Below are 22,540 nucleotides of genomic sequence, written 5' to 3'. Positions count from 1 at the left end.
TGCTCCATTATCCTCTGTTTTCTCTTATATTTGTTTAGCATTTCATATTTTTGTAATGCTTCTGCATATAATATTTCATTTAGTTTTCACCAATACCTTTGAGAAATAGGTAGGGTAGGGAAGTATTCCTGTTTTGGAGATTAAGTTCTTGAGGCCCAGAGCAACTGAGATATTTTTCTAAGGTGTACACAAAGTTAATGATACTTCTGGGACCAGCAACAAGGATTCCTGGCTCTGTGCCTTGAGTTCTTTTGTGTCATGTTCTGATCACAGTTAACAGATTCAAGGGCAGAGCAGAGTATAGAGAATTGTCAAGGGGAGTAGTAATCTAGATGTGAAATTATGCTTATGCTCCGTGTGGCTGTGCTATCTTTTGATACAGTCTCACCTGAATTCTGAGAGAATTAGGCAGTAGCTGTGAAGTAATAAATTATGTGCTGGCTGAGCTGAGGAGATGACAATGTAGGAGGTTGTTTGTTGCTGGTATGAAGCTAAAGGTCTTAGCTGAACAACCTCAAATTTGTGGTTCGGCCTAGAAATGAACTAGTATTTCTGTCTCCAAACTCAACACAACTCTGTGTTCTAGTTCTGTTGTGACATTTTAGGGGATCTCTGCAGGAGGCATACCTAATGAGAACATGTTGAAAGGATTCTTGTTGTTAAGTGTTTGTTTTTTGCTGTTTTCTGAAAGGAGAGTGGGAAAATGAGGGATTAAGAGTTGGAATGATTTGAATTACTGAGAGTTGCCTACTTACCATCATTAAAATAATGTTAATTTGAATTCAGTAAGTGAAATCTAGTTCTGCTGAAGTAAACAAACTTCTCCATTGTGAATGCTTCCTTAGAGAATTAACTTAAATTTAATTAATTAACTATTTGCTTATTATTTTAGTTGCAGTATTTCTTTTTAAATTTAAATTAAAAAAATTTTTAATTAAAGTATAGTTGACATACAACTTTTTGTCATTCAACATAACATAGTCATTCAACAATTATATAATCACAAAATGCTTACTACCATAAGTGTAGTTACCATCTGTCACCATACAAGGTTATTATTATATTATTGACTGTATTTCCTATGCTTCATCCTTATCCCTGTAGCTTATTATTTATCAAATGCGATTTGGTGTGGGGGACAATTTGACTGACACCATGTGAGGTCTGGTTTCTTTGCCACGCCATCCCAACTTCCAGTTCTAGTTACTGTGCTGTGCTTTGGCCCCTCTGTCTTGCTTTGACCTCTTTGTTCTCATAGCTGGTTCCTCTCCATAGCTCTCCAACTTTGACTGGGTTTCCTTTCCTCTTTCTGGGACCTCACACACTGTGACCTTTAGGTCATTAAGTTTATGTAAGCTGTTATCATTACAACCATGTTGTTTGCCCTTCTAGTCAATATGGCTCACGTAAAGGCCATGTTGTGAGGAATTAAGATGAGAGTGAGGTTTCTCAATCAAATGGACCTGTTTTACATCATAGCTCCTCTATTGTCTAACTGTGTGACTCTGAGCAAATTCTTAACCTCTTCTAATATTAGTTTCCTCATAGGTATAAATGGGGATATTAGTATCTTCCTTTTAAGATTGTTGACACAATTAAGTGAGTTAACCATGATAAAACACTTAACACAATGCATGATTTATGATAAATTTAGTTGTACTCATTCTTTTTTTTTTTTTAATTTTTGTTTTATCTTAGAGAGAGAGAGAGAGAGCATAAGTGCGGTGAGGAGAGGCAGAGGGAGAGAGACAGAATCTTAAGCAGACTCCATGCTCGGTACAGAGCCTAACCCAGGGCTCAATCCTATGACTCTGGGGTCATGACCTGAGCTGAAATCACAAGTTGAACACTCAACCAACTGAGCCACGCAGGTGCCCCTAGGTGTACTCACTCCTGCTGGTGTTATTATTGAAAAGGGAACTAGATACTGTTAGGAATTTTAAGTATAGCCTTGGGCCATATCAAGTCATTGTGTCATGCAGGAAAAATTGCTTTATTCATTTTTTCATCTATAAAATGAAGGTATTGGCAAGGGGTTCTACTTTGTGGACAACTGATAGATCCTATTCGGGCCTGATTATGTTAATGTCTGTCTCAAATGCATTTGAATCTTACTTGCTCTTAGCTCTATTCCCTGCAACTTGAGAAGCCTCTTGATGCTTTCTCATCACCTAGGCCCTTTCTCCACTCATCACTCATAATAATGACTTATCCAGATGTCATATTCCTTAGGTTCTTCTAGATGACATCTCACTGGGAAGCAATTTCCTGCAAATGCACTATAAAATAACCAAAAGTGATAGGTTTAGTGTAATGGTTTAATATGTTATTCTTTCTAGATAGTATTTTTAAAAAGCAGAAGAATCTTTATGAGATTTGTAAAAACTCAGTTTCTCAAATTTTCTTTCTTTCTTTTATTTTTTTTAAAGATTTTTTTATTTTTTAAGTAATCTCTACACACACCATGGGGCTCGAACTCACAACCCCAAGCTCAAGAGTCACTCGCTCCACCAACTGAGCCAGCCAGGTGTCCCAGTTTCTCGAATTTTCTACCAAAGCTTGGGAGTTTAGGGAACATTGCCCTAGTTGACTCCCCAACTCTAGTGCCAGTCATGAAATGTCTTTGAAAGATCTTAATATCTTTTTTTTTTTTAATTTTTTTTATCGTTTATTTATTTTTGAGACAGAGAGAAACAGAGCATGAACGGGGGAGGGGCAGAGAGAGAGGGAGACACAGAATCGGAAGCAGGCTCCAGGCTCTGAGCCATCAGCCCAGAGCCCGACGCGGGGCTCGAACTCATGGAACGTGAGATCGTGACCTGAGCTGAAGTCGGACACTTAACCGACCGAGCCACCCAGGCGCCCCTAAAGATCTTAATATCTTAATACTAACTTTAACTTTATAGTCAACTCCACAATATAGCCATGTTTGTTTTAATATTAAAATGTTTTGAGTTACACATTAGTTCTTACTTAGTTCCCTACCTGTCTATGCTTGAAGTAAAACTGATGCTTCAGTATGTATATCATGTTTGTCTGGTGGCTTTGAGTAACCCCCTACCCCCGCCCCCCCAATGACCTTATTTAGAGCACTAGGACAATCTAAAGGAGTGCTTCTGAAGATGGGAGTCACTGGCACATTGGCAAGTCTGTGAGGGAGACATTTTTGACTGTACTCACATCACCTTAGGAAGCTGACTTTTGTAAAGTTGAAGACAGTTTTCAACTCTTAACAGTAATGTCATCAGCATCCAATAGATATAATCACCATCCAACTCGTTTGTAAAAGTTTAGTGGAATATCCCTTTTCCCTTAGGACATATCCACAAACTTTAAAGTTCTAAAACTTCCTAAAATTACTATACTTTAAATTTTATATTTTGGGGGTATGTGGAAATTTGGACTTGCAGAAACCTATTTTCTTTCCTTTGGAGGAGGGACTTTTCCAATTGTTTAGATTTTTTCTTCTAGTTGCAGAGCATCATGGTTAAAGGATAGCTGGTTACTTGTAGCCTGTTAGCAAGTCATTTCTCTAAGCTTGACTTTCTATAAATAAAAACATTTTATGATTTCTGTGATCCCTCAAATGAGATGAGATTTGTGTTTTTTTCCCCCCTTAGCAGCAAGTACCTTCCTACCAGTACTATTTGTTAAATTTGTAATCATTTATTTGTTGTCTATTTTCTGTAAGACTATAACTTTAATAGATCATGTTTGTTTTGTCCACACAATATTCCCAATGTCTTGTACACTGCCTGGCTAATAGTATTTTTTATTAATTTATCCTAAAAATATCTATTTAGTGCCTACTAAATACTAGATGCCTAGATACTATTTTAGGTTAGAGACAGAGTAAAAATATGAGATTCCTAATCTCAAAGAATTTATATTCTTAACTGCAGTCCTGTTCAATAGAACTTTCTGCGATGAAGGATATGTTCTTTACTGTGCTGCCCAGTATGATAGCCATTAGGCACATGTGACTGTGGAACACTTGAAATGTGGCCAGTATGAATAAGGAACAGAATTTTAAACTTTATTTAATTTTAGTTAATTTAAATTACCACATAAGTCCAGTGACTACCATGACAGTGCCATTCTAGAGGATTAAGAGATTAGAGACAGAGATAAAGAAGTAGATAAATAAATCAACAAATAATTTCACATAGGAATAATAACTGGGAAGAAATCAAACAGGCTGATAAAATAGTAAGTAGGGAAGTACTTTGTATAGGGTGATTCTACTTGAGTAGAAATCAATACATGTAAGATAAATGAATTATGAAAACTCTTATTTCTTAAACCTTGTTAAATCAGTACTTGGGTTTGGAAACACTTGTTTGGAGATCTAGTGAGTTCCTTTTGGGAAAATAAACCCCAAAATATATCCACATATTTCTATCATTTTTATTAATGTTAAACATTTTTTACCTTAGCCCTGAATCATCTCCAGTTCCTGTTGGTGATGCCCCAACATCAGGAGGTATGTTCTTGTGCATTTATTCACTTTTTAAAAATTATTTGTGGTTTAAGATGATCTTGTAAGCAAGCACACGTTCCACCTCACATTTAAAAAGTACCAGGCTTCTCTCTCCTTATATGTTGTTCAAGAGTCTCAAGAAAAAGTAATTGTGTTTTCATTTATTTTAAGGCATTATGTTGTGGGTACTTAAAGACCTTTAATTATTAAGTATAATAAAAATCAGAAAACTACTTAATACAAGTGTATGACCTAAAGAATTACTTTAAGGCAAACACTCTGTAACCACTGCTTATGCCAACAGGTAGAACCTTTCTAGTTCCACCATTTGTCATTTGTCTTCTACAAGTTTCTCTGAGTAAGGATTTTTTTGATTGCATTCTGTGGTGTACTTTAACATGTTTCCTTGATTTTTGTATTTCCTATGAATTGGAAGTTGCTTTTTTATTTTTAATTTTTTTAAAAAAGCTTTTCCTTATTGCAAATTTCAAACATATACAAAAAAATAGAATAGCACAATGAGGCCAAGCTTCAACAATGATCAATTCCTAGCCAGTGTCCAACCTTCACCCACTTTCCCTATCGGGTAACATTATATTTTTCAGTATCTGTCCCTTTACTAGGTAGCTCCTTAAGGATAAAAATTTTGTCTGTATCCTTAACAAATCTTACATAGTGGCTGACATATAGTAGGTGCTCTTTAAATGCTTGTTGCTTGAATGAATGAGTTGTAATTATTTTCTGTTCTAGGAAGATTCTATGCAAATGTTTCTTAAGGTTAGAATGTACTGAATTTCCAGGATGATAAAGCAAATGACTTACAGGAATGGTTTTGAAGTCAGCTTCGTTATTTCCTGATATGATTCTGACTTCGGGACTACGTTCATGTACATGTTTTTGTTTTTCTATTTAGGTGCTGTTGTCAGTGTTCCATATCCAGAGGTGACCACCTCTGAAGGTATCTCAGAGAGCAGCAAGGAGAGGCCTGGGGAGAGTGTGAGTGATGCTCTGTTTTGTTATTTAGTTTCTAACATGGAGAACAGGGTTAAGAGAGACTTATGTTCCACTGCTAAACTGCACAAAACTTCATGTGGTTTCCTTTATGGAAATGTAGATTCTAAAACCAGTATATTAAAAAGAACCTAAGATTCCTTGGAGAGTTGAGTCAATCTGCTTTTGCAAGAGAGCGCTTCAAGTTGTAAATGAAATGACTTGTGCTTGGGGAATTATCATGGTAAACTCATTGTCACTTGTGGGCTTTGTGACATAATTTACTGTCATTTGCCTATGTTCTTCTATTTCCCTGTCTTCTTCAGAGGAAAAGGATGTAGGTTTTATGCAGTTGAAAATCAAGAAATACCATGTTTTTTAAATGCATCATTATTAACAGTAACCTGTCCATGAAACAATATTAACTTTACTTTCTGTAACATTCAGTTTTAAAAAGAAAGTACACAGGCTGCCTAGGAAGATAGAAATATTTTGTTAGAAATTTTGTTAAATATGAATTTTAAAAATTTTGGGGTTCACAAATCTTATATTACTTAATACAGTGCGAACTCTGATTGAACATATTCACTAGAAAGATGCAATTTAGTTACCTTGCACATTTTCTTCCAATTTCAACATTTTAACTTCTGTGAAATCATGTTACATCAGCCTACTCGGCCTCCCCACCTTCCCTCTCACTGAACAAAGCTGGTAGTAGTATTGGACCCCTGAGTTGATTCCTGAATCAATACATTTACCCTCTGTACAACTTCGTCCAGACTAGATGGTGCTGGGAAATATTGTCATTCAATAAATATTTGTGAATGAATGAATAAAAAGTGATACCATGGATCTGAACTTGAAGCACAATAGTTATGGTTTAGGTATGGGAACATTTATGGAATGAGATAGAATTCCCTATAATAAACATGAAGGAATTGTACATAATTGAATTGTATATAATTGGAACATTAATATCTAAAAGAGAGGATAATTTCAAGCCAATTTATAGAATCAGTAAGAACACAAAGCAGTATAAAGATACCTAACAAGAATTAGATCCCTGTACCTCTAGTTCAAAATGAAGCCCGAAGTTATTTTTACAGTTCATTTTTTCCTTATTTTCCTAATTTTCCATCTACTGTTTTAGAAACTGTATACCTCATTTCTGTTTTGCTAGTAGTTACCCTATATGTTACATAATATGTAATATATTATTACATATAATATTTGTAACACATTCTATATAATATATATATATATATATATACTCTATAAATTACCCCATGAATTATAATGTATAATCTAGCAAAATGTAAGTTTTTCAAATCTTAATCCTTATCTTGAGCAATGAGGAACACTAGAACATTGTTACTCAAATAATCTCTTTACTGATTTATATTCTGTTTTTAAATATTTTTGTTCTTTCTTTCTCTTTTAGTTTTCTTTTTAATCCCACAAGTTAGACAGTATTATGTTTGTTTCACATAAAATTTGTTTTACACTTACCTGGATGTGTATTATTTTATTTTCATAAAATTCTTTTTGTGCATTAAAATTTTTTTTAATGTTTATTTATTTTTGAGAGACAGAGAGAGCGAGAGAGCACACAGCAAGGGTCAGAGAGAGAGGGAGACAGAAGACCCCTGTCAGGCTCTTAGCTATCAGTGGGAAGCCTGATGTGGGGCTTGAATCCACGAACCATGAGATGATGACCTGAGCTGAAATCAAGAGTCAGATGTTCACCTGACTGAGGGACCCAGGCACCCCTCTTTTTGTGCATTTGAGATCTCCCTTCTAGGATAATTTTCTTTTTGAAATATATGCTTCTAATAATACCTTAGTGGGAGTCTCTCATTGGTTCCTTTTAAGATTTTGCTTGTCTGAAAATTTCTTATTTCCTTATTCTAGAAAAAAAATTTTTTAAATGTTTATTCATTTTGAGAGAGTGCATGCACACGTGCACACATGGGGAAGGAGCAGAGAGAGAGGGAGAGAGAAGCCCAAGCAGGCTCCATGCTGTCAGCACACAGCCCCATGTGGGGCTCAGTCTCCTGAACTGTGAGGTCATGACCTGAGCTGAAATCAAGAGTTGGATGCTTAACAACTGAGCCACCCAGGTGCCCTGAATCTTTTTTTTTTAATTGAAGTATAGTTGACACACAATATTACTTTAGTTTCAGGTGTATGACATAGTAATTTGATAAGTCTGTACTTATTCTATGCTCACCAGAAGTGTAGCTATATTCTTCACCATTATGTGGGAGTCTTTGATCTGACCTTTCAAAATGTACAGACCTTTAACTTTTTATCCTATCCCTTTTGTGGCATTTAAAACTAAAGTCTAGGTTACAAAGGATCAGCAGATATACTGTGTACTCATGCAACACTGATTCATCTCTCTTGATTTTTCTAACCTGTTTTTCTTGACCTGTTAGGATTTCCTTAACTTTCTTGCAAACCACCTATGCATTAGAAACATTAAAAAATATTTATTCAGCACTTTAGGCTTTCTGTAGCAGCAATATTACTAAGGATATTTCTTTTATGATAATACTGGGAATGGAAGTTTCTGTCCAAATTTAGCAAGATAAAATTTAATATTGAAAAATGCAAAGTTTTGTGTAAAATTACACAAGACTAAGAGTTTTTATTGGTGTTAGTCTCTATATGAATCAGCAGTATGATGCAGTTACTAGGGGAGAGCTAGTAAAAGCTAGTGCAGCTGTACGTTGCATTAATAGAAATATAGAATCTGTTATAATAGGTGGTATCCTATCATGTTTTAATTGATCAGACCTCACTTGTGTATACCACACTCTAAGGAAGATATTAAGAGCCTGAGAAATGTCTGGAGGAGAGGAGCTAAAGGAGTCAGGGAAGTCATGATAGCTGTCTATACTTATTTGAAAGGCTATCTGGCGACTACAATTTTTATATATGTCCCAGATTACAGAACTGAGATCAGTGGTGGAACTTATAGGAAAATATATTTGGGCTTAATATTAAGAACTTTGGATGGAATTGGGTGAAATGGGTGACGGGGACAAGATGTATAAATTTCTAGTTATAAAATGAATATGTCATGGGGATGTAAAGTACATAATGTAACTGTAGTTAACAATACTATATTGCTTATTTGAAAGTACTTAGGAGAGTGGATCTTGAAAGTCCTCATCACAAGAAAAAAATTTTCTGTGTATGTGATGGATGTTAACTGGAATTATTGTGATGATCATTTTTCGATACATAAAAATATTGAATCATTACATCGTATACCTGAAAGTAATGTATGTTTGTTATATATCAGTTATACCTTAATAAAAATGCCAGAAAAATATATGTGCCTGATATGTGCCTGTTACTGTTTTAGGAGGCATACTGATAAGTAAACATGCACTATAATCTCTGTATGGTATGCACTATGATAGGGCAAATGCAGAATGAAGTAGAACATTAGGAGCACTGGGTCAGTTTTGAGGGGGCAGTTCTGAGAAATTTTCTGATGGGAGTGAGGTCTGAACTGAGGGTGAATAGAACTTACCAGAAGAAGAGAAAGGTGAAGGGTCTTGGCCTGAGGTCTCAAAGCAAAGGGAATAACACTGCTCAGGCCTGATATGAGAGAATTAGCCCATTCCTTGGTCTGTAAGTAGGAATTTAACATGGCTGGAGTAGATAGTGAAAGGGGGAGGGGAGGAATATGAGGCTGGAAAAGGGAAGCAGGAACCAAGTTGTGAAGGGCAAAGAAGAAAAAAAAATTAAAGAACTTTCCAACCATGAGAGCTTTTTCATATGAAATGTAATGTCTGTCTTTGAAAATCATGACTCTTTCTCATCAGAGACATTTAAACTGAAGATGAGCAGCCATTTGTCAGGGATATTGTAGAGAGAATTTCAAGCATCACAAGGGATGGTAGGATCATTGAGGTTCTTTCCTATTCTGAGGTTATGAAGGTCTGATTATATGATCTATCAAGGATAAAAAATGATACACTGAAGCATAGCCTCTGTAGTCTCTTCCTGACTCTGCCATTGGGTTGCTCTGAGCCCTTAGGCTAGCCATTCTTCCATTCCAGCCCCTCTTCTTGTGTATCAAAATGGAGGAACTTGGATGAGCTCAAGTGTATCTGCCATGTAGCAGTTATTACTATAGCATTCTAGTAGCGATATTTTATTTCCCTCATTCTTTTTACATTTATTAATTGGAATTCTTCCATAAGAGACTATGTCGACTCTCGTTTATTTATTAAATCATCTATTTCTATCAATATGGACTCATGGATATTTATTTTATTCTTTGGATTATAATCAGTTATTTATTTTGTTCAAATTGTTACAGCATTGGCCACTGGAAGACCTGGATATTACTGTTACAGAATACAAAACGTTCATTGATACTGTTTCAGATTCCACACAGCAACTAATCTTTAAGTAATTACCACTTGTTGGGTTTGGTGTAGTATCTAAAAAGAATCTGTACATGAACATAAAGGAAGGGAAGCAAAAATAATATAAAAACAGGGAGGAGGACAAAACGTAAGAGACTTCTAAATATGGAGAACAAATTAGAGGGTTACAGGAGGGGCTGTAGGGGAAGATGGGCTAAATGGGTAAGATGCATTAAGGAATCTACTACTGAAATCATTGTACTATATGCTAACTAACTTGGATGTAAATTAAGAAAATAAATTAAAAAAATAAAAAGTATCTGTACAATTTTGAAAAGGCTATTAATATATTTCCCCCTTCCTGGGGCACCTGGATGGTGCAGTTGGTTAAGTGTCTGACTCTTGATTTTGGATCAGGTCATGATCTCACCATTGATGAGATCGAGTCCCACATCAGGCTCTGTGCTGACAGCAGTGCCTGCTTGGGATTCTCTTTCTTTCTCCCTCTGTCCCTCCCCCAGAGTGTCCCTCTGCACTCTCTCTTGCATGTACATATGAGCTCTCTCTCTTACAAAATAAACATTCAAAATATATATTATATATATCTATATATCTGTGTCTATGTCTATGTGTATCTACATTTCTCCCTTCCTTAATACTTTTCTTCATATACTTCAACTAAAACAACATAGTGCTACCAATTGAATGTAGAAGCAGATATGAGAATCTACTGTCTTCTTATTAAGCCAACCAAATTAAAGAGTATGTAAAAATGTAAACAATGTTACATGTTAATTTTTTATTTTGCAAAATATGTTATTACTTTTTACAATGCAAGGAGTTTATTATTTTTAAATGAATTAACAAATATTTTAAAATTTCTCTTTTAATTTTTTGTTTGGTAAATATCTATAGAGATAGTCCAAAAAAAACCCAAATGTCTTTGTATTTCTTAATGATTTTTAGGAGTTCGAGGGGTCCTGAGACCAAAAAATTTGAGGACAACTCTTCTAGGCTATTTTTAGATGATAATAATAGTATACTCAACTCTTTTAACTCACAGATGGTCAACTTTGGTGGTTATCTGGAAATTTTTCCGGTCTTTCCCTGAAGCAGTCTTTGTGTGTTCAAAGGAATGTACAAATGCACAGTAATTTTAATATTAGCCTATGTCTTAAAGTCTACCCAGCTAGTTCCAAAGTCAAACACTATATAAAAGGCCATCATTAGCAGTTTCTTTTGGCACAGTGTCTGATATATAGCAATCAGTAGGTATTTGTTGGTTGCATGAGTAAACATTGACATTTTTTTGCCTTTTCTCTAAAAATCCAGATTAGTAATGAAATTGAGAATGTCATGGAAGAAACCACAAAACCAGCAACTGAGCAGATTGCAGAGTTTAGTATCCACCTTTTGGGAGAGCAATATAGGGAAGAACTACAGGATCCCTCCAACTTTCAGCACCAGCACCTTGTAGAAGAGTTTATTTCAGAGGTGGGTGATTTTTTGGTTTTCTTTCTTCCTCCTTTCCTTTCCTTTCCTTTCCTTTCCTTTCCTTTCCTTTCCTTTTTTTCTCTTCCTTCCTTCCTTCCTTCCTTCCTTCCTTCCTTCCTTTCAACAAGAAATTTTGCTGGGATTGTAAATTTCCCATATTCACAAGACTGGTTAAAGGTGGGTTAAGGAATCAAACTCTTCTACTTGGTACAGAGGGCTGTAACTTAGCCACTTCTTCAGAAAATTCTGTAAAAAGATCACAGAAAGGTAGATGAGTTATTTAATTGAAGCAAAACCTTTCACACCTTTGCCATCTGCTAACAAATAAATACTATTTCCAAACTTCTGCTGCACAGCCAAAGAAGAGTATGTTCTGTGGCATGGTTTTAACTTGACAGTATTTGGAGAAATGCGTATCTTTGAGAAACTACATGGATTGTATTGTTTTTCTTGAAGGAACATTAAATTTAATTTCTTTTAATTTCATATTTAATATTCTTTTTCTAAATTAAAAAATTTGAGGCAGTTAACACATGGGTAGTATACAGTACCTAGTCCAAAAGGACAAAACAGTATCCAGTGAAAAGTAAATTTTCCTATCTCTGTTCCTTGGTTGGAGGTATTTTTATTTATTTTTTATTTTTTTAAATGTTTATTTATTTTGGAGAGACAGAGAGAGCATGAGTGGGGGAGAGACAGAGTGAGGGGGGACAGAGGATCCCAAGTGGGCTCCGTGCTGACAGTAGAGAGCCTGATGTGGGGCTTGAACCCACGAACTGTGAGATCATGACCTGTGCTGAAGTTGAACCTTTAACCCACTGAGCCACCCAGGCGCCTTGGTTGGAGGTATTTTTAAAAAGGTCTTTAAAGAATCATACATTAGACTATCCTGCAACTTTACTTTCTGGAAGAATTCTATATAGGACTTGAACTCAAGATTTTTTCAGTTAAAAATGATCCATACTTGGCCCCCTTCTTGTGTAGATTTTCTCTTGTGTGGTGAGGCATTCAGTGCCCATCTCCCCTCTCTGTCCATTGACAGGGCACATCATTCCTTCCTGTTTATTTCTTTTCCATTCCCTCTTGATGGGGCTCTCCTTGCCCAAGTTTTCCAATTCCATTACTTTGGACTCATTTCCTTCCCTAGACACTGTGTCTAGATGAGAAAAAGAAATATGCATCTCTCAGCCAAACAGCATCATTGTAGCCATCAGACATGGAGAGTGTAAGCCAGACAATTAATTTTCCTAGCTGTGTGGCCAAGTTGCAAGGCTGTATGGTATGTGGAAGAAATGTCAGTCAGGCTAGTGGCCACCTGGCATCAGATAATGTCTTGGATCAGCTCTCTGGTTCTCTCTGCTCTTGGAGTAAAGAACCTTAATAAGCCTGAGTGTTTAGATAAACAATTGCACTGTATGACTGAATATTTATAGGAAGTCTAATAAACATTTTGAAAAACATCTCCAACAGAGACTTTATGAGGTAGATAGCTCTTGGTTTGAGGTGATCTGGGGGGTGATGAATGGTCTAGGCCTACCATGAAATGGTTTCTTCCCTGGCCAATCTCTATAGCCCCATCCCCTTACCTGCAATGAAATGTCTACCAACAGCCACTTCTTTGTGTAAAACAGCAGAGTCAGAGGTTGTGTGTCTGAAAGGTTCTGCCACTGTGTTTACTGCAAATTGAGGGGGCCCCTCTAGCTCTCTCCCTTTAGGACACAGTCACAGGGATTGCTCCTTTAATACTATTTCCTGGGTAATAACACGGGAAGACATACAAGGAAAAAGAAAGCCTGCTTAAAGAGGATTGAGGTTCAGGAGCAATTGCTTTTTTTAAATGAGAAGAGTAAGATAAGCGTGGGATGACACCAAGTATGACATCAGAGAGAAAAAGGTCAGCACGATAGGCTTGGGAGCATAGATACCTGAAGAGAGCCACAGCATCAACACAGTGTCCTTGCATTGTGCCTTATGTTCTGCAAGCTGCTTGGTCTGTTGGCTAACAGCAACCATGAGAGTAAACATCTTCATTTTACACATGAGGCTCAGGAGGCTGAGTAAATTGTTCATGGTCATTTCAACCTCTAGGAGTAGAAGAGAAAATCAGGTCTCCTTCCCTTCAAAGTGTTCCTTCCTTTATACCATGTACATTCCCCTTAATTTTAATTCAGCTGAGAAGTTAAAGTGAGCTTCACAGTTTTCCCAGTCCTGGTCCCAATTCTGTAACATCCTTATCATGAAGAAGGGAGAAGAAGAAGAGGAGAAAGCATGAAATTCATTGGGAAGAATACGGGCTTTGGTGTTAGAAAGATTTCGGGTTGAATAAATTCTGATTTAGTCACATAACCAAATGCACGGCCCTGGGTAAGTTAGTTGATATCTCCGTTTTCTCATCTATAAAACTGGGAAAATAGGTATCTCTTGGCATTATTGCAAGGATTAGAAGTGCTTTTGCAAAGCACCAGGCACATAGAAGTCATTCAATAGGCTGTACCCATTATTAATCTTGATGTTAATAAAGAGCAGTGATTCAGCTGGACACCTGTATGGTAGCTAACCAGATGTGATGAATTAGAATACCTGTATGTGGTTAGACTCAAGAGATGGCAAAGCCCCAAATGATATGGGCCTAGTGATAATAATAACATACAGTTGTATTGCATTTTTCAGCTAACGGAGTACTTTCAGGTGCATTCATTTTAATTTTATGAAAACTGATATGGATGGTGGGCAGGGCAGTATTAGTTCTATAAAATAAGGCACTTACTTTGCCAGCAGAAACAGTTGAGACTGACTCATTTTCAAATTCCTATCCTACGGATTCCATCTCTACTTTGATCCCACAAGAATTATGGCACTTCTGTCTTTCCTCTAAGAGAATAAAACAAGGCAAATTATGATAGCCAAAGAGTTACATGGGTTTGGATTCTTTATCCTTAAGGTGTTAAGGTCTTCGGTGAACCATGATTTTTTAAAAAATCCCATTCCCCCAATTTTATCAAGACTTGGCTTTAAAAGCAAATGCCCAGAGAGAGATGCCTCCAGAATCCATTAATAACTTCCTTTCTTTGTTCTGGTGTTGGTTCCATTGTGACTTTTCTGGTGAGAGTGTCACCTTCTGAAATCTGGGTTAAATGCTCAATGTTGTTAAAATACATATTTATGCATGACCTGCCTATTTTTAGATTTTTAGTTCAGTTAGCATTCTTTCCAACCCTCTATTCACTAAGCTTATATTGATTTACATGGCTGGATCTTAAATATCTACTTGCTTCCTGTCAATGTGATGCTCATAAGTTGAGCTTTTGACCAATTTAGTTACCTGGTCACTGCTTCGTAACCTACATCATGACACCCAATCAATAGGGCCTCTCTTCTGGGGACTGAGCTTCAGCTTGTGGACTATTTTCTAATTTTGATTGTGTTCACAGTTCCCTCGTGTTGTAGGAACAGGAAACAGATGCCTTCAGAAACTTTACACTGAAAGAAAACGAATACTTCACTGTTTATGAGTGTGTATGCTGCACCAGATTTCTAATCCAAACAATTACCTTTAAAAATGCTATTGTAGCTTTTTTGTGGGGGAAACTAATGCTTTTATCTACATGTCATCCCACAAGGGAAAAAGCAGTGTTTTGCCAACAAGAAGTTGCTTTTCACAGTTTGGAAAGAAATTAATATTAAAGCATATCAAAACCTTAATGTGAAAGAAAAATGTGGCAATGTTGTGTTAAAAACTATTTTCTAACAAGGTTAATTATTATAGTTTTCTTATGTAACATTCTGTCCACTATGTATCTGTATAGATGTACAAGCTTCCGCCACTTATAAACAGTGCACTTTGTAGTCAGCTCTTAAAGCAGTATTTTATATGTACCTTTTCACATTTCTACATAGCTATAAATTTTATTTTTATTTTTAACAGGTTGAAAATGCATTTACTGGGTTACCAGGCTATAAGGACATCCGTGTACTTGACTTTAGGTAAGCAGACTCTAAAAATGTACATGTTCAGTAGCACTCTTTATTTCAATGTAATACCTTTTTTAGCTCTTTCTCTTATCCCCCATGCTAGACTCAGTATTCTTAGGGTTTGGGGCATTTGGAGGATAGTTGTGGCCCAGCTCTTGGATGTAGGGGAGCATGAGTAGGAGTACTGTGTAACCTCACAGCATAATTAATAGTGCCAACATCTTAAACTTGGCACCCTCTCTTGTCACGACTTCTGTGTTTACTAGCAATAACAGCAAGCATGTACGTGGCATTTACAGTGTGCCAGGCTTCATATCTATATTAACTCATTTATTCCCAATAGCCATGCTATGAGATAGTTATTATCACTCTTCATTGTTTCTAATAAGCACTCCAGAGCACAGGAAATTTCAGTAATTTACCCAAAGATACTCAGGTAGTTGTCTGTGCAAGGGAGAGGGCCATGACCAGTCTCCCCGGTTCAGCCTTCTCACTTTTCACAGAATACTTCCTCCAGTTGTGACCAAAGCCTCTGTGAGAACCTAAGGATGTGAGGCCTTTGAAGACCCCTCTCATGTGACCTAAAAGGCAACATGACCTTGCAGCCAACTTCCCTGGGTTCAAATCGTGCTTTTGGCACTCCTGGCCAGATGATTTTAGATAAATTACCAAGTTTTAATGTCATATTTGTATAAAAAAGATAATTTACTATTAATTCTGCTTTATTAAAAAAAAACTTTAGAAATACTTTGGGTAAATTATGTAGCTTCTTTGTTCCTCAGTTTCTTTACCTGTAAAATGGGGATTCTAATGGCTCTTGATAATCTTAATGAGGATTAAATGAATTAATTTTTGTAAAACACTTAGCACAGTTTTCTGCCACATGAGAAGTTCTGTTAAGTGTCTGTTACATAAAATTAATGAATTTTAAAGGCTATGCAATATCCTGTAGTTTAGTCAGTCCTGACCTTTCCCAATCCCTTAAGCCCTTTTCTGTATAACACCTTATTTTCTTTTCATTGATTTTAAACTACAAAACTCATTATCTACCAAAAAAAAGTTTCCTAATTTTGTTAATGCCAACAACTGGAGTCCTCTGCTGATCTACTAAAAAAAAAATGCTTATTTAGAAAGAGAAAACCTTATAAGAGTGGTTTAAAAAGTAAGTTTAAAGATAGTATATATTAGTATTTTTAAAATAGAATCTTCTCTCTGCCTTTGTTCACTGCCTTCAATCTACAGACATTTTTCAGCATCTGATACTATATAAGCATTTTGATTTAAGGAAACATTTTAGAGGAAATATATTAAGAACTTGCACTTTGATGAATGATGTGACAATTATAACTGTCTCAAACTCTACTTAACACTTTGAATTTTTATTTTCAGGTCCCCCAAGGAAAATGGCAGGTAGAGTACTTTTTGGCACTTTTTATACTGTTCACTGGTTGAAAGGCAGTTTAGAAAATATGGTATGTTGTATTTTCAGTGTGGAATAACTTCCAATATTAGTGTCCAATATTCCAATATTAGTGTCAGTATCAGTTTCCATCTCCTTACAGATCAGAGGTTGGCAAACTTTTTCACTTAAGGGTCAGGTAGTAAATATTTTAAGCTTTTCAGGCTATATGTTCTCTGTTGCAACTACTTAACTCAGCCATCAGATGAATGTAGATATCGATAATATACTGACAATGAATGAGTGTGCCTATATTCCAGTAAAACTTAGTTTATGGAAACTGAAATCTGAAGTTCACATAATTTTCACATGTCACAAAATATTCTTGCTTTGATTTTTTTAAACTATTTAAAAAAGAAAATTCATTAACTCATGGACACTGGGCTGGATTTAGCTCACAGGATATGTTTATATAACCCTCCATACACTGTTGACTATCAAGTGCTTTAAATGTTGAGCTATACTTAATGAAAATAGGAATAAAAACTGCCATTAATGTAAGCACTTTCAAGTATACTGTCATTCAGTAACATAATCAAGTGTCACTTTAAGTGGCAAATGAATGGGAGAAAGATCATCTCTACAATAGTTCATTTGTAAAACAAAATCCACTCTAGAATTTCTTAGAAAAAGCATAATATAAAAACATAGTCAATACTCTTTGTAGTAGTTGCTTGTCATTTTTTTTGCCTTTGGGCTCAAATTTATTTAAAACTCATTTTCTCAGGGTGCCTGGGTGGCTCAGTCGGTTGAGTGGCTAACTTTGGCTCAGGTCATGGTTTCACAGTTCATAAGTTCAAGCCCTGCATCTGGCTCTCTGCTTTCAGTGCAGAGCCCACTTTGGATCCTCTGTCCCTCTTTCTCTCTGCATCTCCCCTGTTCCTGCCTTCTCTATCAAAAATAAATAAACATTAAAAAAACTAATTTTCTCTTCCAATATTGATAAGTATAATAGAAAATTTATGAAGCAAATTTATAGGTTAATTATGGACATGTTTAGACATACAGTAATACTCCTTCACTGCAATATTTAATATTTGAAAAGAGCATTCTGACTTCCTCATTTAGAATTATTGTGTTATATGTACGTTTCGTGCTTGCAGTGATGTCTTGGGTCCTTTGTAGTCTTTGCTGCTTTCCACTCACAGAGTCCCCCTTAGGATTTCCTGCAGGGCTGGTTTAGTGGTCATGAGGTCCTTCAGTTTTGTTTGGGAACATCTTTATCTCTCCTTCTATTCTGAATGACAGCCTTGCCGGATAAAGGATTCTTGGCTGCACACTTTTCCTATTCAGCACATTGAATATTTCCTGCCACTCTCTTCTGGCCTGCCAAGTTTCAATGGACAGGTCTGATACTAAACTTATGTGTCTTCGCTTAAAGGTTAAGAACCTCTAGTCCCTAGATGCTTTCAGAATTCTCTCTTTATCTATGTATTTTGCCAGTTTCATTATGATATGTTATGGTGTTGACCTGTTGTTGATTTTGAAGGGGGTTCTTTGTGCCTCTTGGACTTGGATGTCTGTTTCCTTCCCCAGATTAGGCAAGTCCTCATATATAATTTGTTCAAATAAACCTTCTGCCCCTTTCTCTCTCTCTTCTTCTTCTGGAACTCCAATGAAATGTGTATTATTTTGTTTCATTGAATCACTTAGGTCTCTAATTCTCCCCTCATGGTCTAGTAATTTCCTGTCCCTCTTTTTTCAGCTTCATCGTTTTCCAAAATTTTATCTTCTGTTTCACCTATTCTCTTCTCTGCTTCTTCCATCCTTGCTGTCACTGCATCTAGTTTATTTTCTATCTCAATGGCAGCATTTTTAAATTCATTGTGGCTATTTCTTAGGTCTTTGATCTCTGCAGCAATGGATTCTCTGTTGTCTTCTATGTTTTTTTTTTTTTTTTCAAACCCAGCTACTAGTCCTATGACTGTTATTCTAAATTCTTATTCAGATATGTTGTTTATATCTGTTTTGAGCGATTCTCTGCCTGTCATTTCTTCCTGGAATTTTTTTTTTTGAGAATTCTTCCATTTCCTCATTTTGGCTAGGTGTCTGTCTTTTACGTGTTTTAATAGCTTGTTATGTGTCCTATACCTGTGAATACTAGTATATTAAAAAGTGTTATACACTGTCCATGGCCTGGTACTCTAGGAAGTGTTTTTGGAGTGTGTTGCATGCACTCTGTTGTTGAGTCTTTGGCTCTCTATCCCACTGCACGTAGTGGTGGATTGTTGATTTGTTCGTTGAAATAACCCTGGAAAAAGTGAAAAAGGTGTGTGTGTTGGGGGGGGGGGACTTATCCCATATGAAGTAATCCTGGAAAAAAGGAAAAAGGTGTGGGGGGGAAATTTATCTCATACAAAGAAAGAAATGAAAGGGGTGAAAAAAAAATACAGGCAGAGAATCAAAGAAACTATAAAGTTTAATTCAGAGAGAGAGAGAGAGAGGAAAATAAAGAAGAAGGAGATACAGAAAAGGTATAAAAAGAATAGAGTAAAAATGCCTGATTAAACAGACAACCAGAACAGAAAAGGAGAGAGAGAGATGAATTGATCAAAAATCCAATCAGAAACTATGAGCTTGATTCCAAAGGGATCATATATATATGATATATCCTATATATATATGGATATATATATATCCAAAGGGATATATATATATAAAGATATATATATATATATATATAGATATATATATATAAAGATATATATATAAAGATATATATATATATATATATATATATATATATATATATATATATATAAAGAGAGAGAGAGAGATGAATTGACCAAAAATCCAATCAGAAACTATGAGCTTGATTCCAAAGGGAAGAAAAAAAAAAAAGAGGGTAGAAGGGGGAAAAAGGGGGGAAAGAGAAGGAAAGAAAAGAGAAAAAGAAAAAAACATTAAAAAAAAAACCCCACCCCAGCCTAACAGACAAAAACAATACACTTGTCTGTTGGTTCCTGAGACCAGTGACTGTGCTGGTCTGGAGGCGATGCCTGCTGGTTCACTCAGTGTCAGTTCTGCTCCAGTAGACATGCAGTCACCAGGCACGGAGGGACAGGGTTTGGTGTAAGTGTGTTTTGCCTCCACTGGGGGTGCTGTGCTGTTCCCTGAAGCCCCATGTGTAGGTGATGGGGAGAAAAATGGCAACTCCTCAATCTCTCCTCTTGGCACTGGGTATCTCAAATCATGCTGTTTGTCCTGCTCCACAGTCTTCCACACCTTCTAAGCGCTTGGCTGGGATTCAAAACCCGATGTCTTAAAGGATCCCTCACTGCTAAGACCTGTTTCTGGGGTAGCACCACTCCACCCAGTCCACAAAGGGCCTCTGGCTGGTGCCTGCAGGGTCTTTTGTCTTTGCGGTGGGGGGCTGGGGGGTGGGGAGCATTAAACCTTTTTCCCACAGTACTCTAGGGAACGGACTGTGGTCTCCCAGTGCACCCCTGAGGTCAATTCCGTACCCTGGGCCGGGTCTCTCCCCACCAGGTGCGTGCACAGGGCATGGACTCCAGTCTGGAGAAAGTCTGGCACCCCTGAAAACGCTGGTCTTCAAATCCTAAGGCTATTTGCAAAGTAGAAACTGCAAAGTACAAACTCCTGATTTCTTCTTCCCCAGTCTGTGGTTCAGAGAGGTGTTTCTCTTTTCCAAATATAATACCACACTTTCACAGCCTCTATGTCTCTTCCTTTTGTCTCTCCACGGAAGGGGTCTCCTCCTCTCTGTGCCTATGGGGCCCAGCACTTTATCTCTACCAATTTGTAAACATCCACCTGTGTCTCATCAAGCTGTCTCCGTCCACCTGTGGAGATTTCTCTGTCACTCTGCAGACTGTATTCCTGGGTATTCTAAGTGTTCTGACCTCAATACAGCTGTGTTTGAGGGACAAGGGAAATCCCAGTCCCCCTACTTCACCATCTTAACTCTTCCTGACGTCCTCATTTTCATTTATATTATTTAAGCAAGTGTTTAGTAAGTACCTAGAAATTGGACAATTCCCGTGCCTACAAAAATGATAAACTCTTGGTTTATATCCTCTAGGAATACACAATCAAATGAAAACCACTTTTAGAGATATGTTGAAGTACTGCCTCTTTTTTTTTTTTTCATTTTATTTTCTCAATATCCCTGTGAGATAGTGAAAATGAGAACTATTATTTATTCTCCTTCTGGAGGTGGGGATATTTTGCCCAAGGCAGGAAAACTGATTTGCCATAAGTTATATGACTAGGAGGTATCAGATATGTTGACCAAGGTAATCAGAATTTTGATTTCTATACTGTTAGTATGTGTAAACTGTTTTGTGTGTATATATTATAGGTAATGTGTTGATGGCCAGTTCTCAACCAGAGGGCTTGATTGTTTGTTACCCTCTTGGCATGATTAGAATATGAAAACCACCCAAACTCTCATGTTAATCCTATGACCAAAAGAATGGTATCCAGTTACTGAGTGCTATGTCCTCTACAGGGACACAGATAACAATATGAAGCCATTAGATTTTATGATAGAATTGTTAATCTAGGTACAGTTTCCAAAATTGTTCAGTATTGTCAGATATTAGCCAGTTGATGGAATTTATTCATAACTTTTTGGTATACTTGTGTTCTGACCTGTGTATAAATGAATGTGTGGCACAGAAATAGTCCATTTATATAATATATAACCTCTCTCTTTCTCTTATTCCATAAGCATTTATATGCATACGAAATTTTGTATTTGCTTTGTACCTGTCTCAAGGTTCACATATTATTTTAAGTTAGTAGGTTACTCATTTGAAGTGAATCAATAATATATCTGCTTGGTATACTTCAAAACTTCAGCTCCAGGCTTTGTAAGTGTGTTCCTTCTTTGTAATAGAAGAAATTTTATAAAAGATGTCTGAGTTTCTCTGAAATATGTTTATTTTGGTGGATGTTAATGAGAAGTAATATTTTTATTTTGTCTCTTTAAAATCTGTGCATGTTAAACAGCCAATCAGGGCATTTGAGGTAAGAGAGTAAGAAAGGGTAAATTTTACCTCCACATGATTGACATTTCTGGAGAACCTTTCTCTATATAGCAGCTGTTTCAGTCTAGTTCAGAAGATGAAAGATGATGATACAGTGGTGGCTGATTAACTCAGAGGTGCTGAGTGTGGAGAACCAGCCCTGCTTTCTTCAGTCAGATCATGTTTTGTCTTCCAATGTGCTTGCTGCCTCTTATGTACTTCCTTGGCCTCTGGGCTTTCTTTTATTCTGTCCTTCATCCTAAGATGTCTCTTTACTACATTTACCATGCCAGAACTCAGTCTGTTTTGGCTCCTAATGACAGTCTCAGCTCTGAGAATAGAAGGTTTCCCGATTCCTTAAGCATTTCTTTGAGTTCTTTTTCTAGTACAAAACCATGGTAAAGAATTGTAGCATATCTCTGAGGCACTTTATCTTCTTTAATGAATTTCTCCTCACTAGATAACATAGGCTGTAACAGAAGCATTATTTTTAGATATCCAAGGCAAATTTTGGGAGACAAATTATATTTTGTCAATAAAGAGTAAAACCTGTAATCTAATCCAGACTACACAGATTTCTTGATCCAAGAACATTTCTCTTGATCTTCTCCGTGTGATATTTAAAAGTCATACAAGGCACATGCTAGACTCCCAGTGAAAGTTGATTCTCCTTGTCTGGTTTTCTGCATAGCATAGGAATGAAATCAGTTTTTTTCCTCCATTTTTTTCCTTATCACTGGTTTCTGTCTTAACATGAAATTGGTTT

The 22,540-nt window shown here is 36.5% G+C and overlaps 1 protein-coding gene across 2 annotated transcripts in view; it reads left to right on the top strand.

Moving 5' to 3' along the window:
- The window catches only part of IMPG2 (interphotoreceptor matrix proteoglycan 2), a 97,351-nt gene that overhangs the window by 25,765 nt on the left and 49,046 nt on the right, over positions 1-22,540 (top strand). The window contains exons 6-10 of one of the 2 annotated variants that reach the window (XM_078452970.2): positions 4,437-4,483; positions 5,394-5,476; positions 11,191-11,352; positions 15,278-15,336; positions 16,714-16,734. In XM_078452970.2, coding sequence (XP_078309096.1) covers positions 4,437-4,483; positions 5,394-5,476; positions 11,191-11,352; positions 15,278-15,336; positions 16,714-16,734 — 372 coding nt within the window. Of the gene's footprint in view, positions 1-3,523; positions 4,484-5,393; positions 5,477-11,190; positions 11,353-15,277; positions 15,337-16,713; positions 16,735-22,540 lie in introns of those variants that run through there. The other variant, XM_078452969.2, reaches the window with a different exon arrangement.

The sequence above is a fragment of the Panthera onca genome, chromosome C2 (assembly GCF_046562875.1).
Source record: "Panthera onca isolate mPanOnc1 chromosome C2, mPanOnc1 haplotype 2, whole genome shotgun sequence".
Taxonomy (NCBI): domain Eukaryota; kingdom Metazoa; phylum Chordata; class Mammalia; order Carnivora; family Felidae; genus Panthera; species Panthera onca.
Note: the sequence above shows the minus strand (reverse complement) of the source record. Positions and strands in the feature narration are given on the sequence as shown.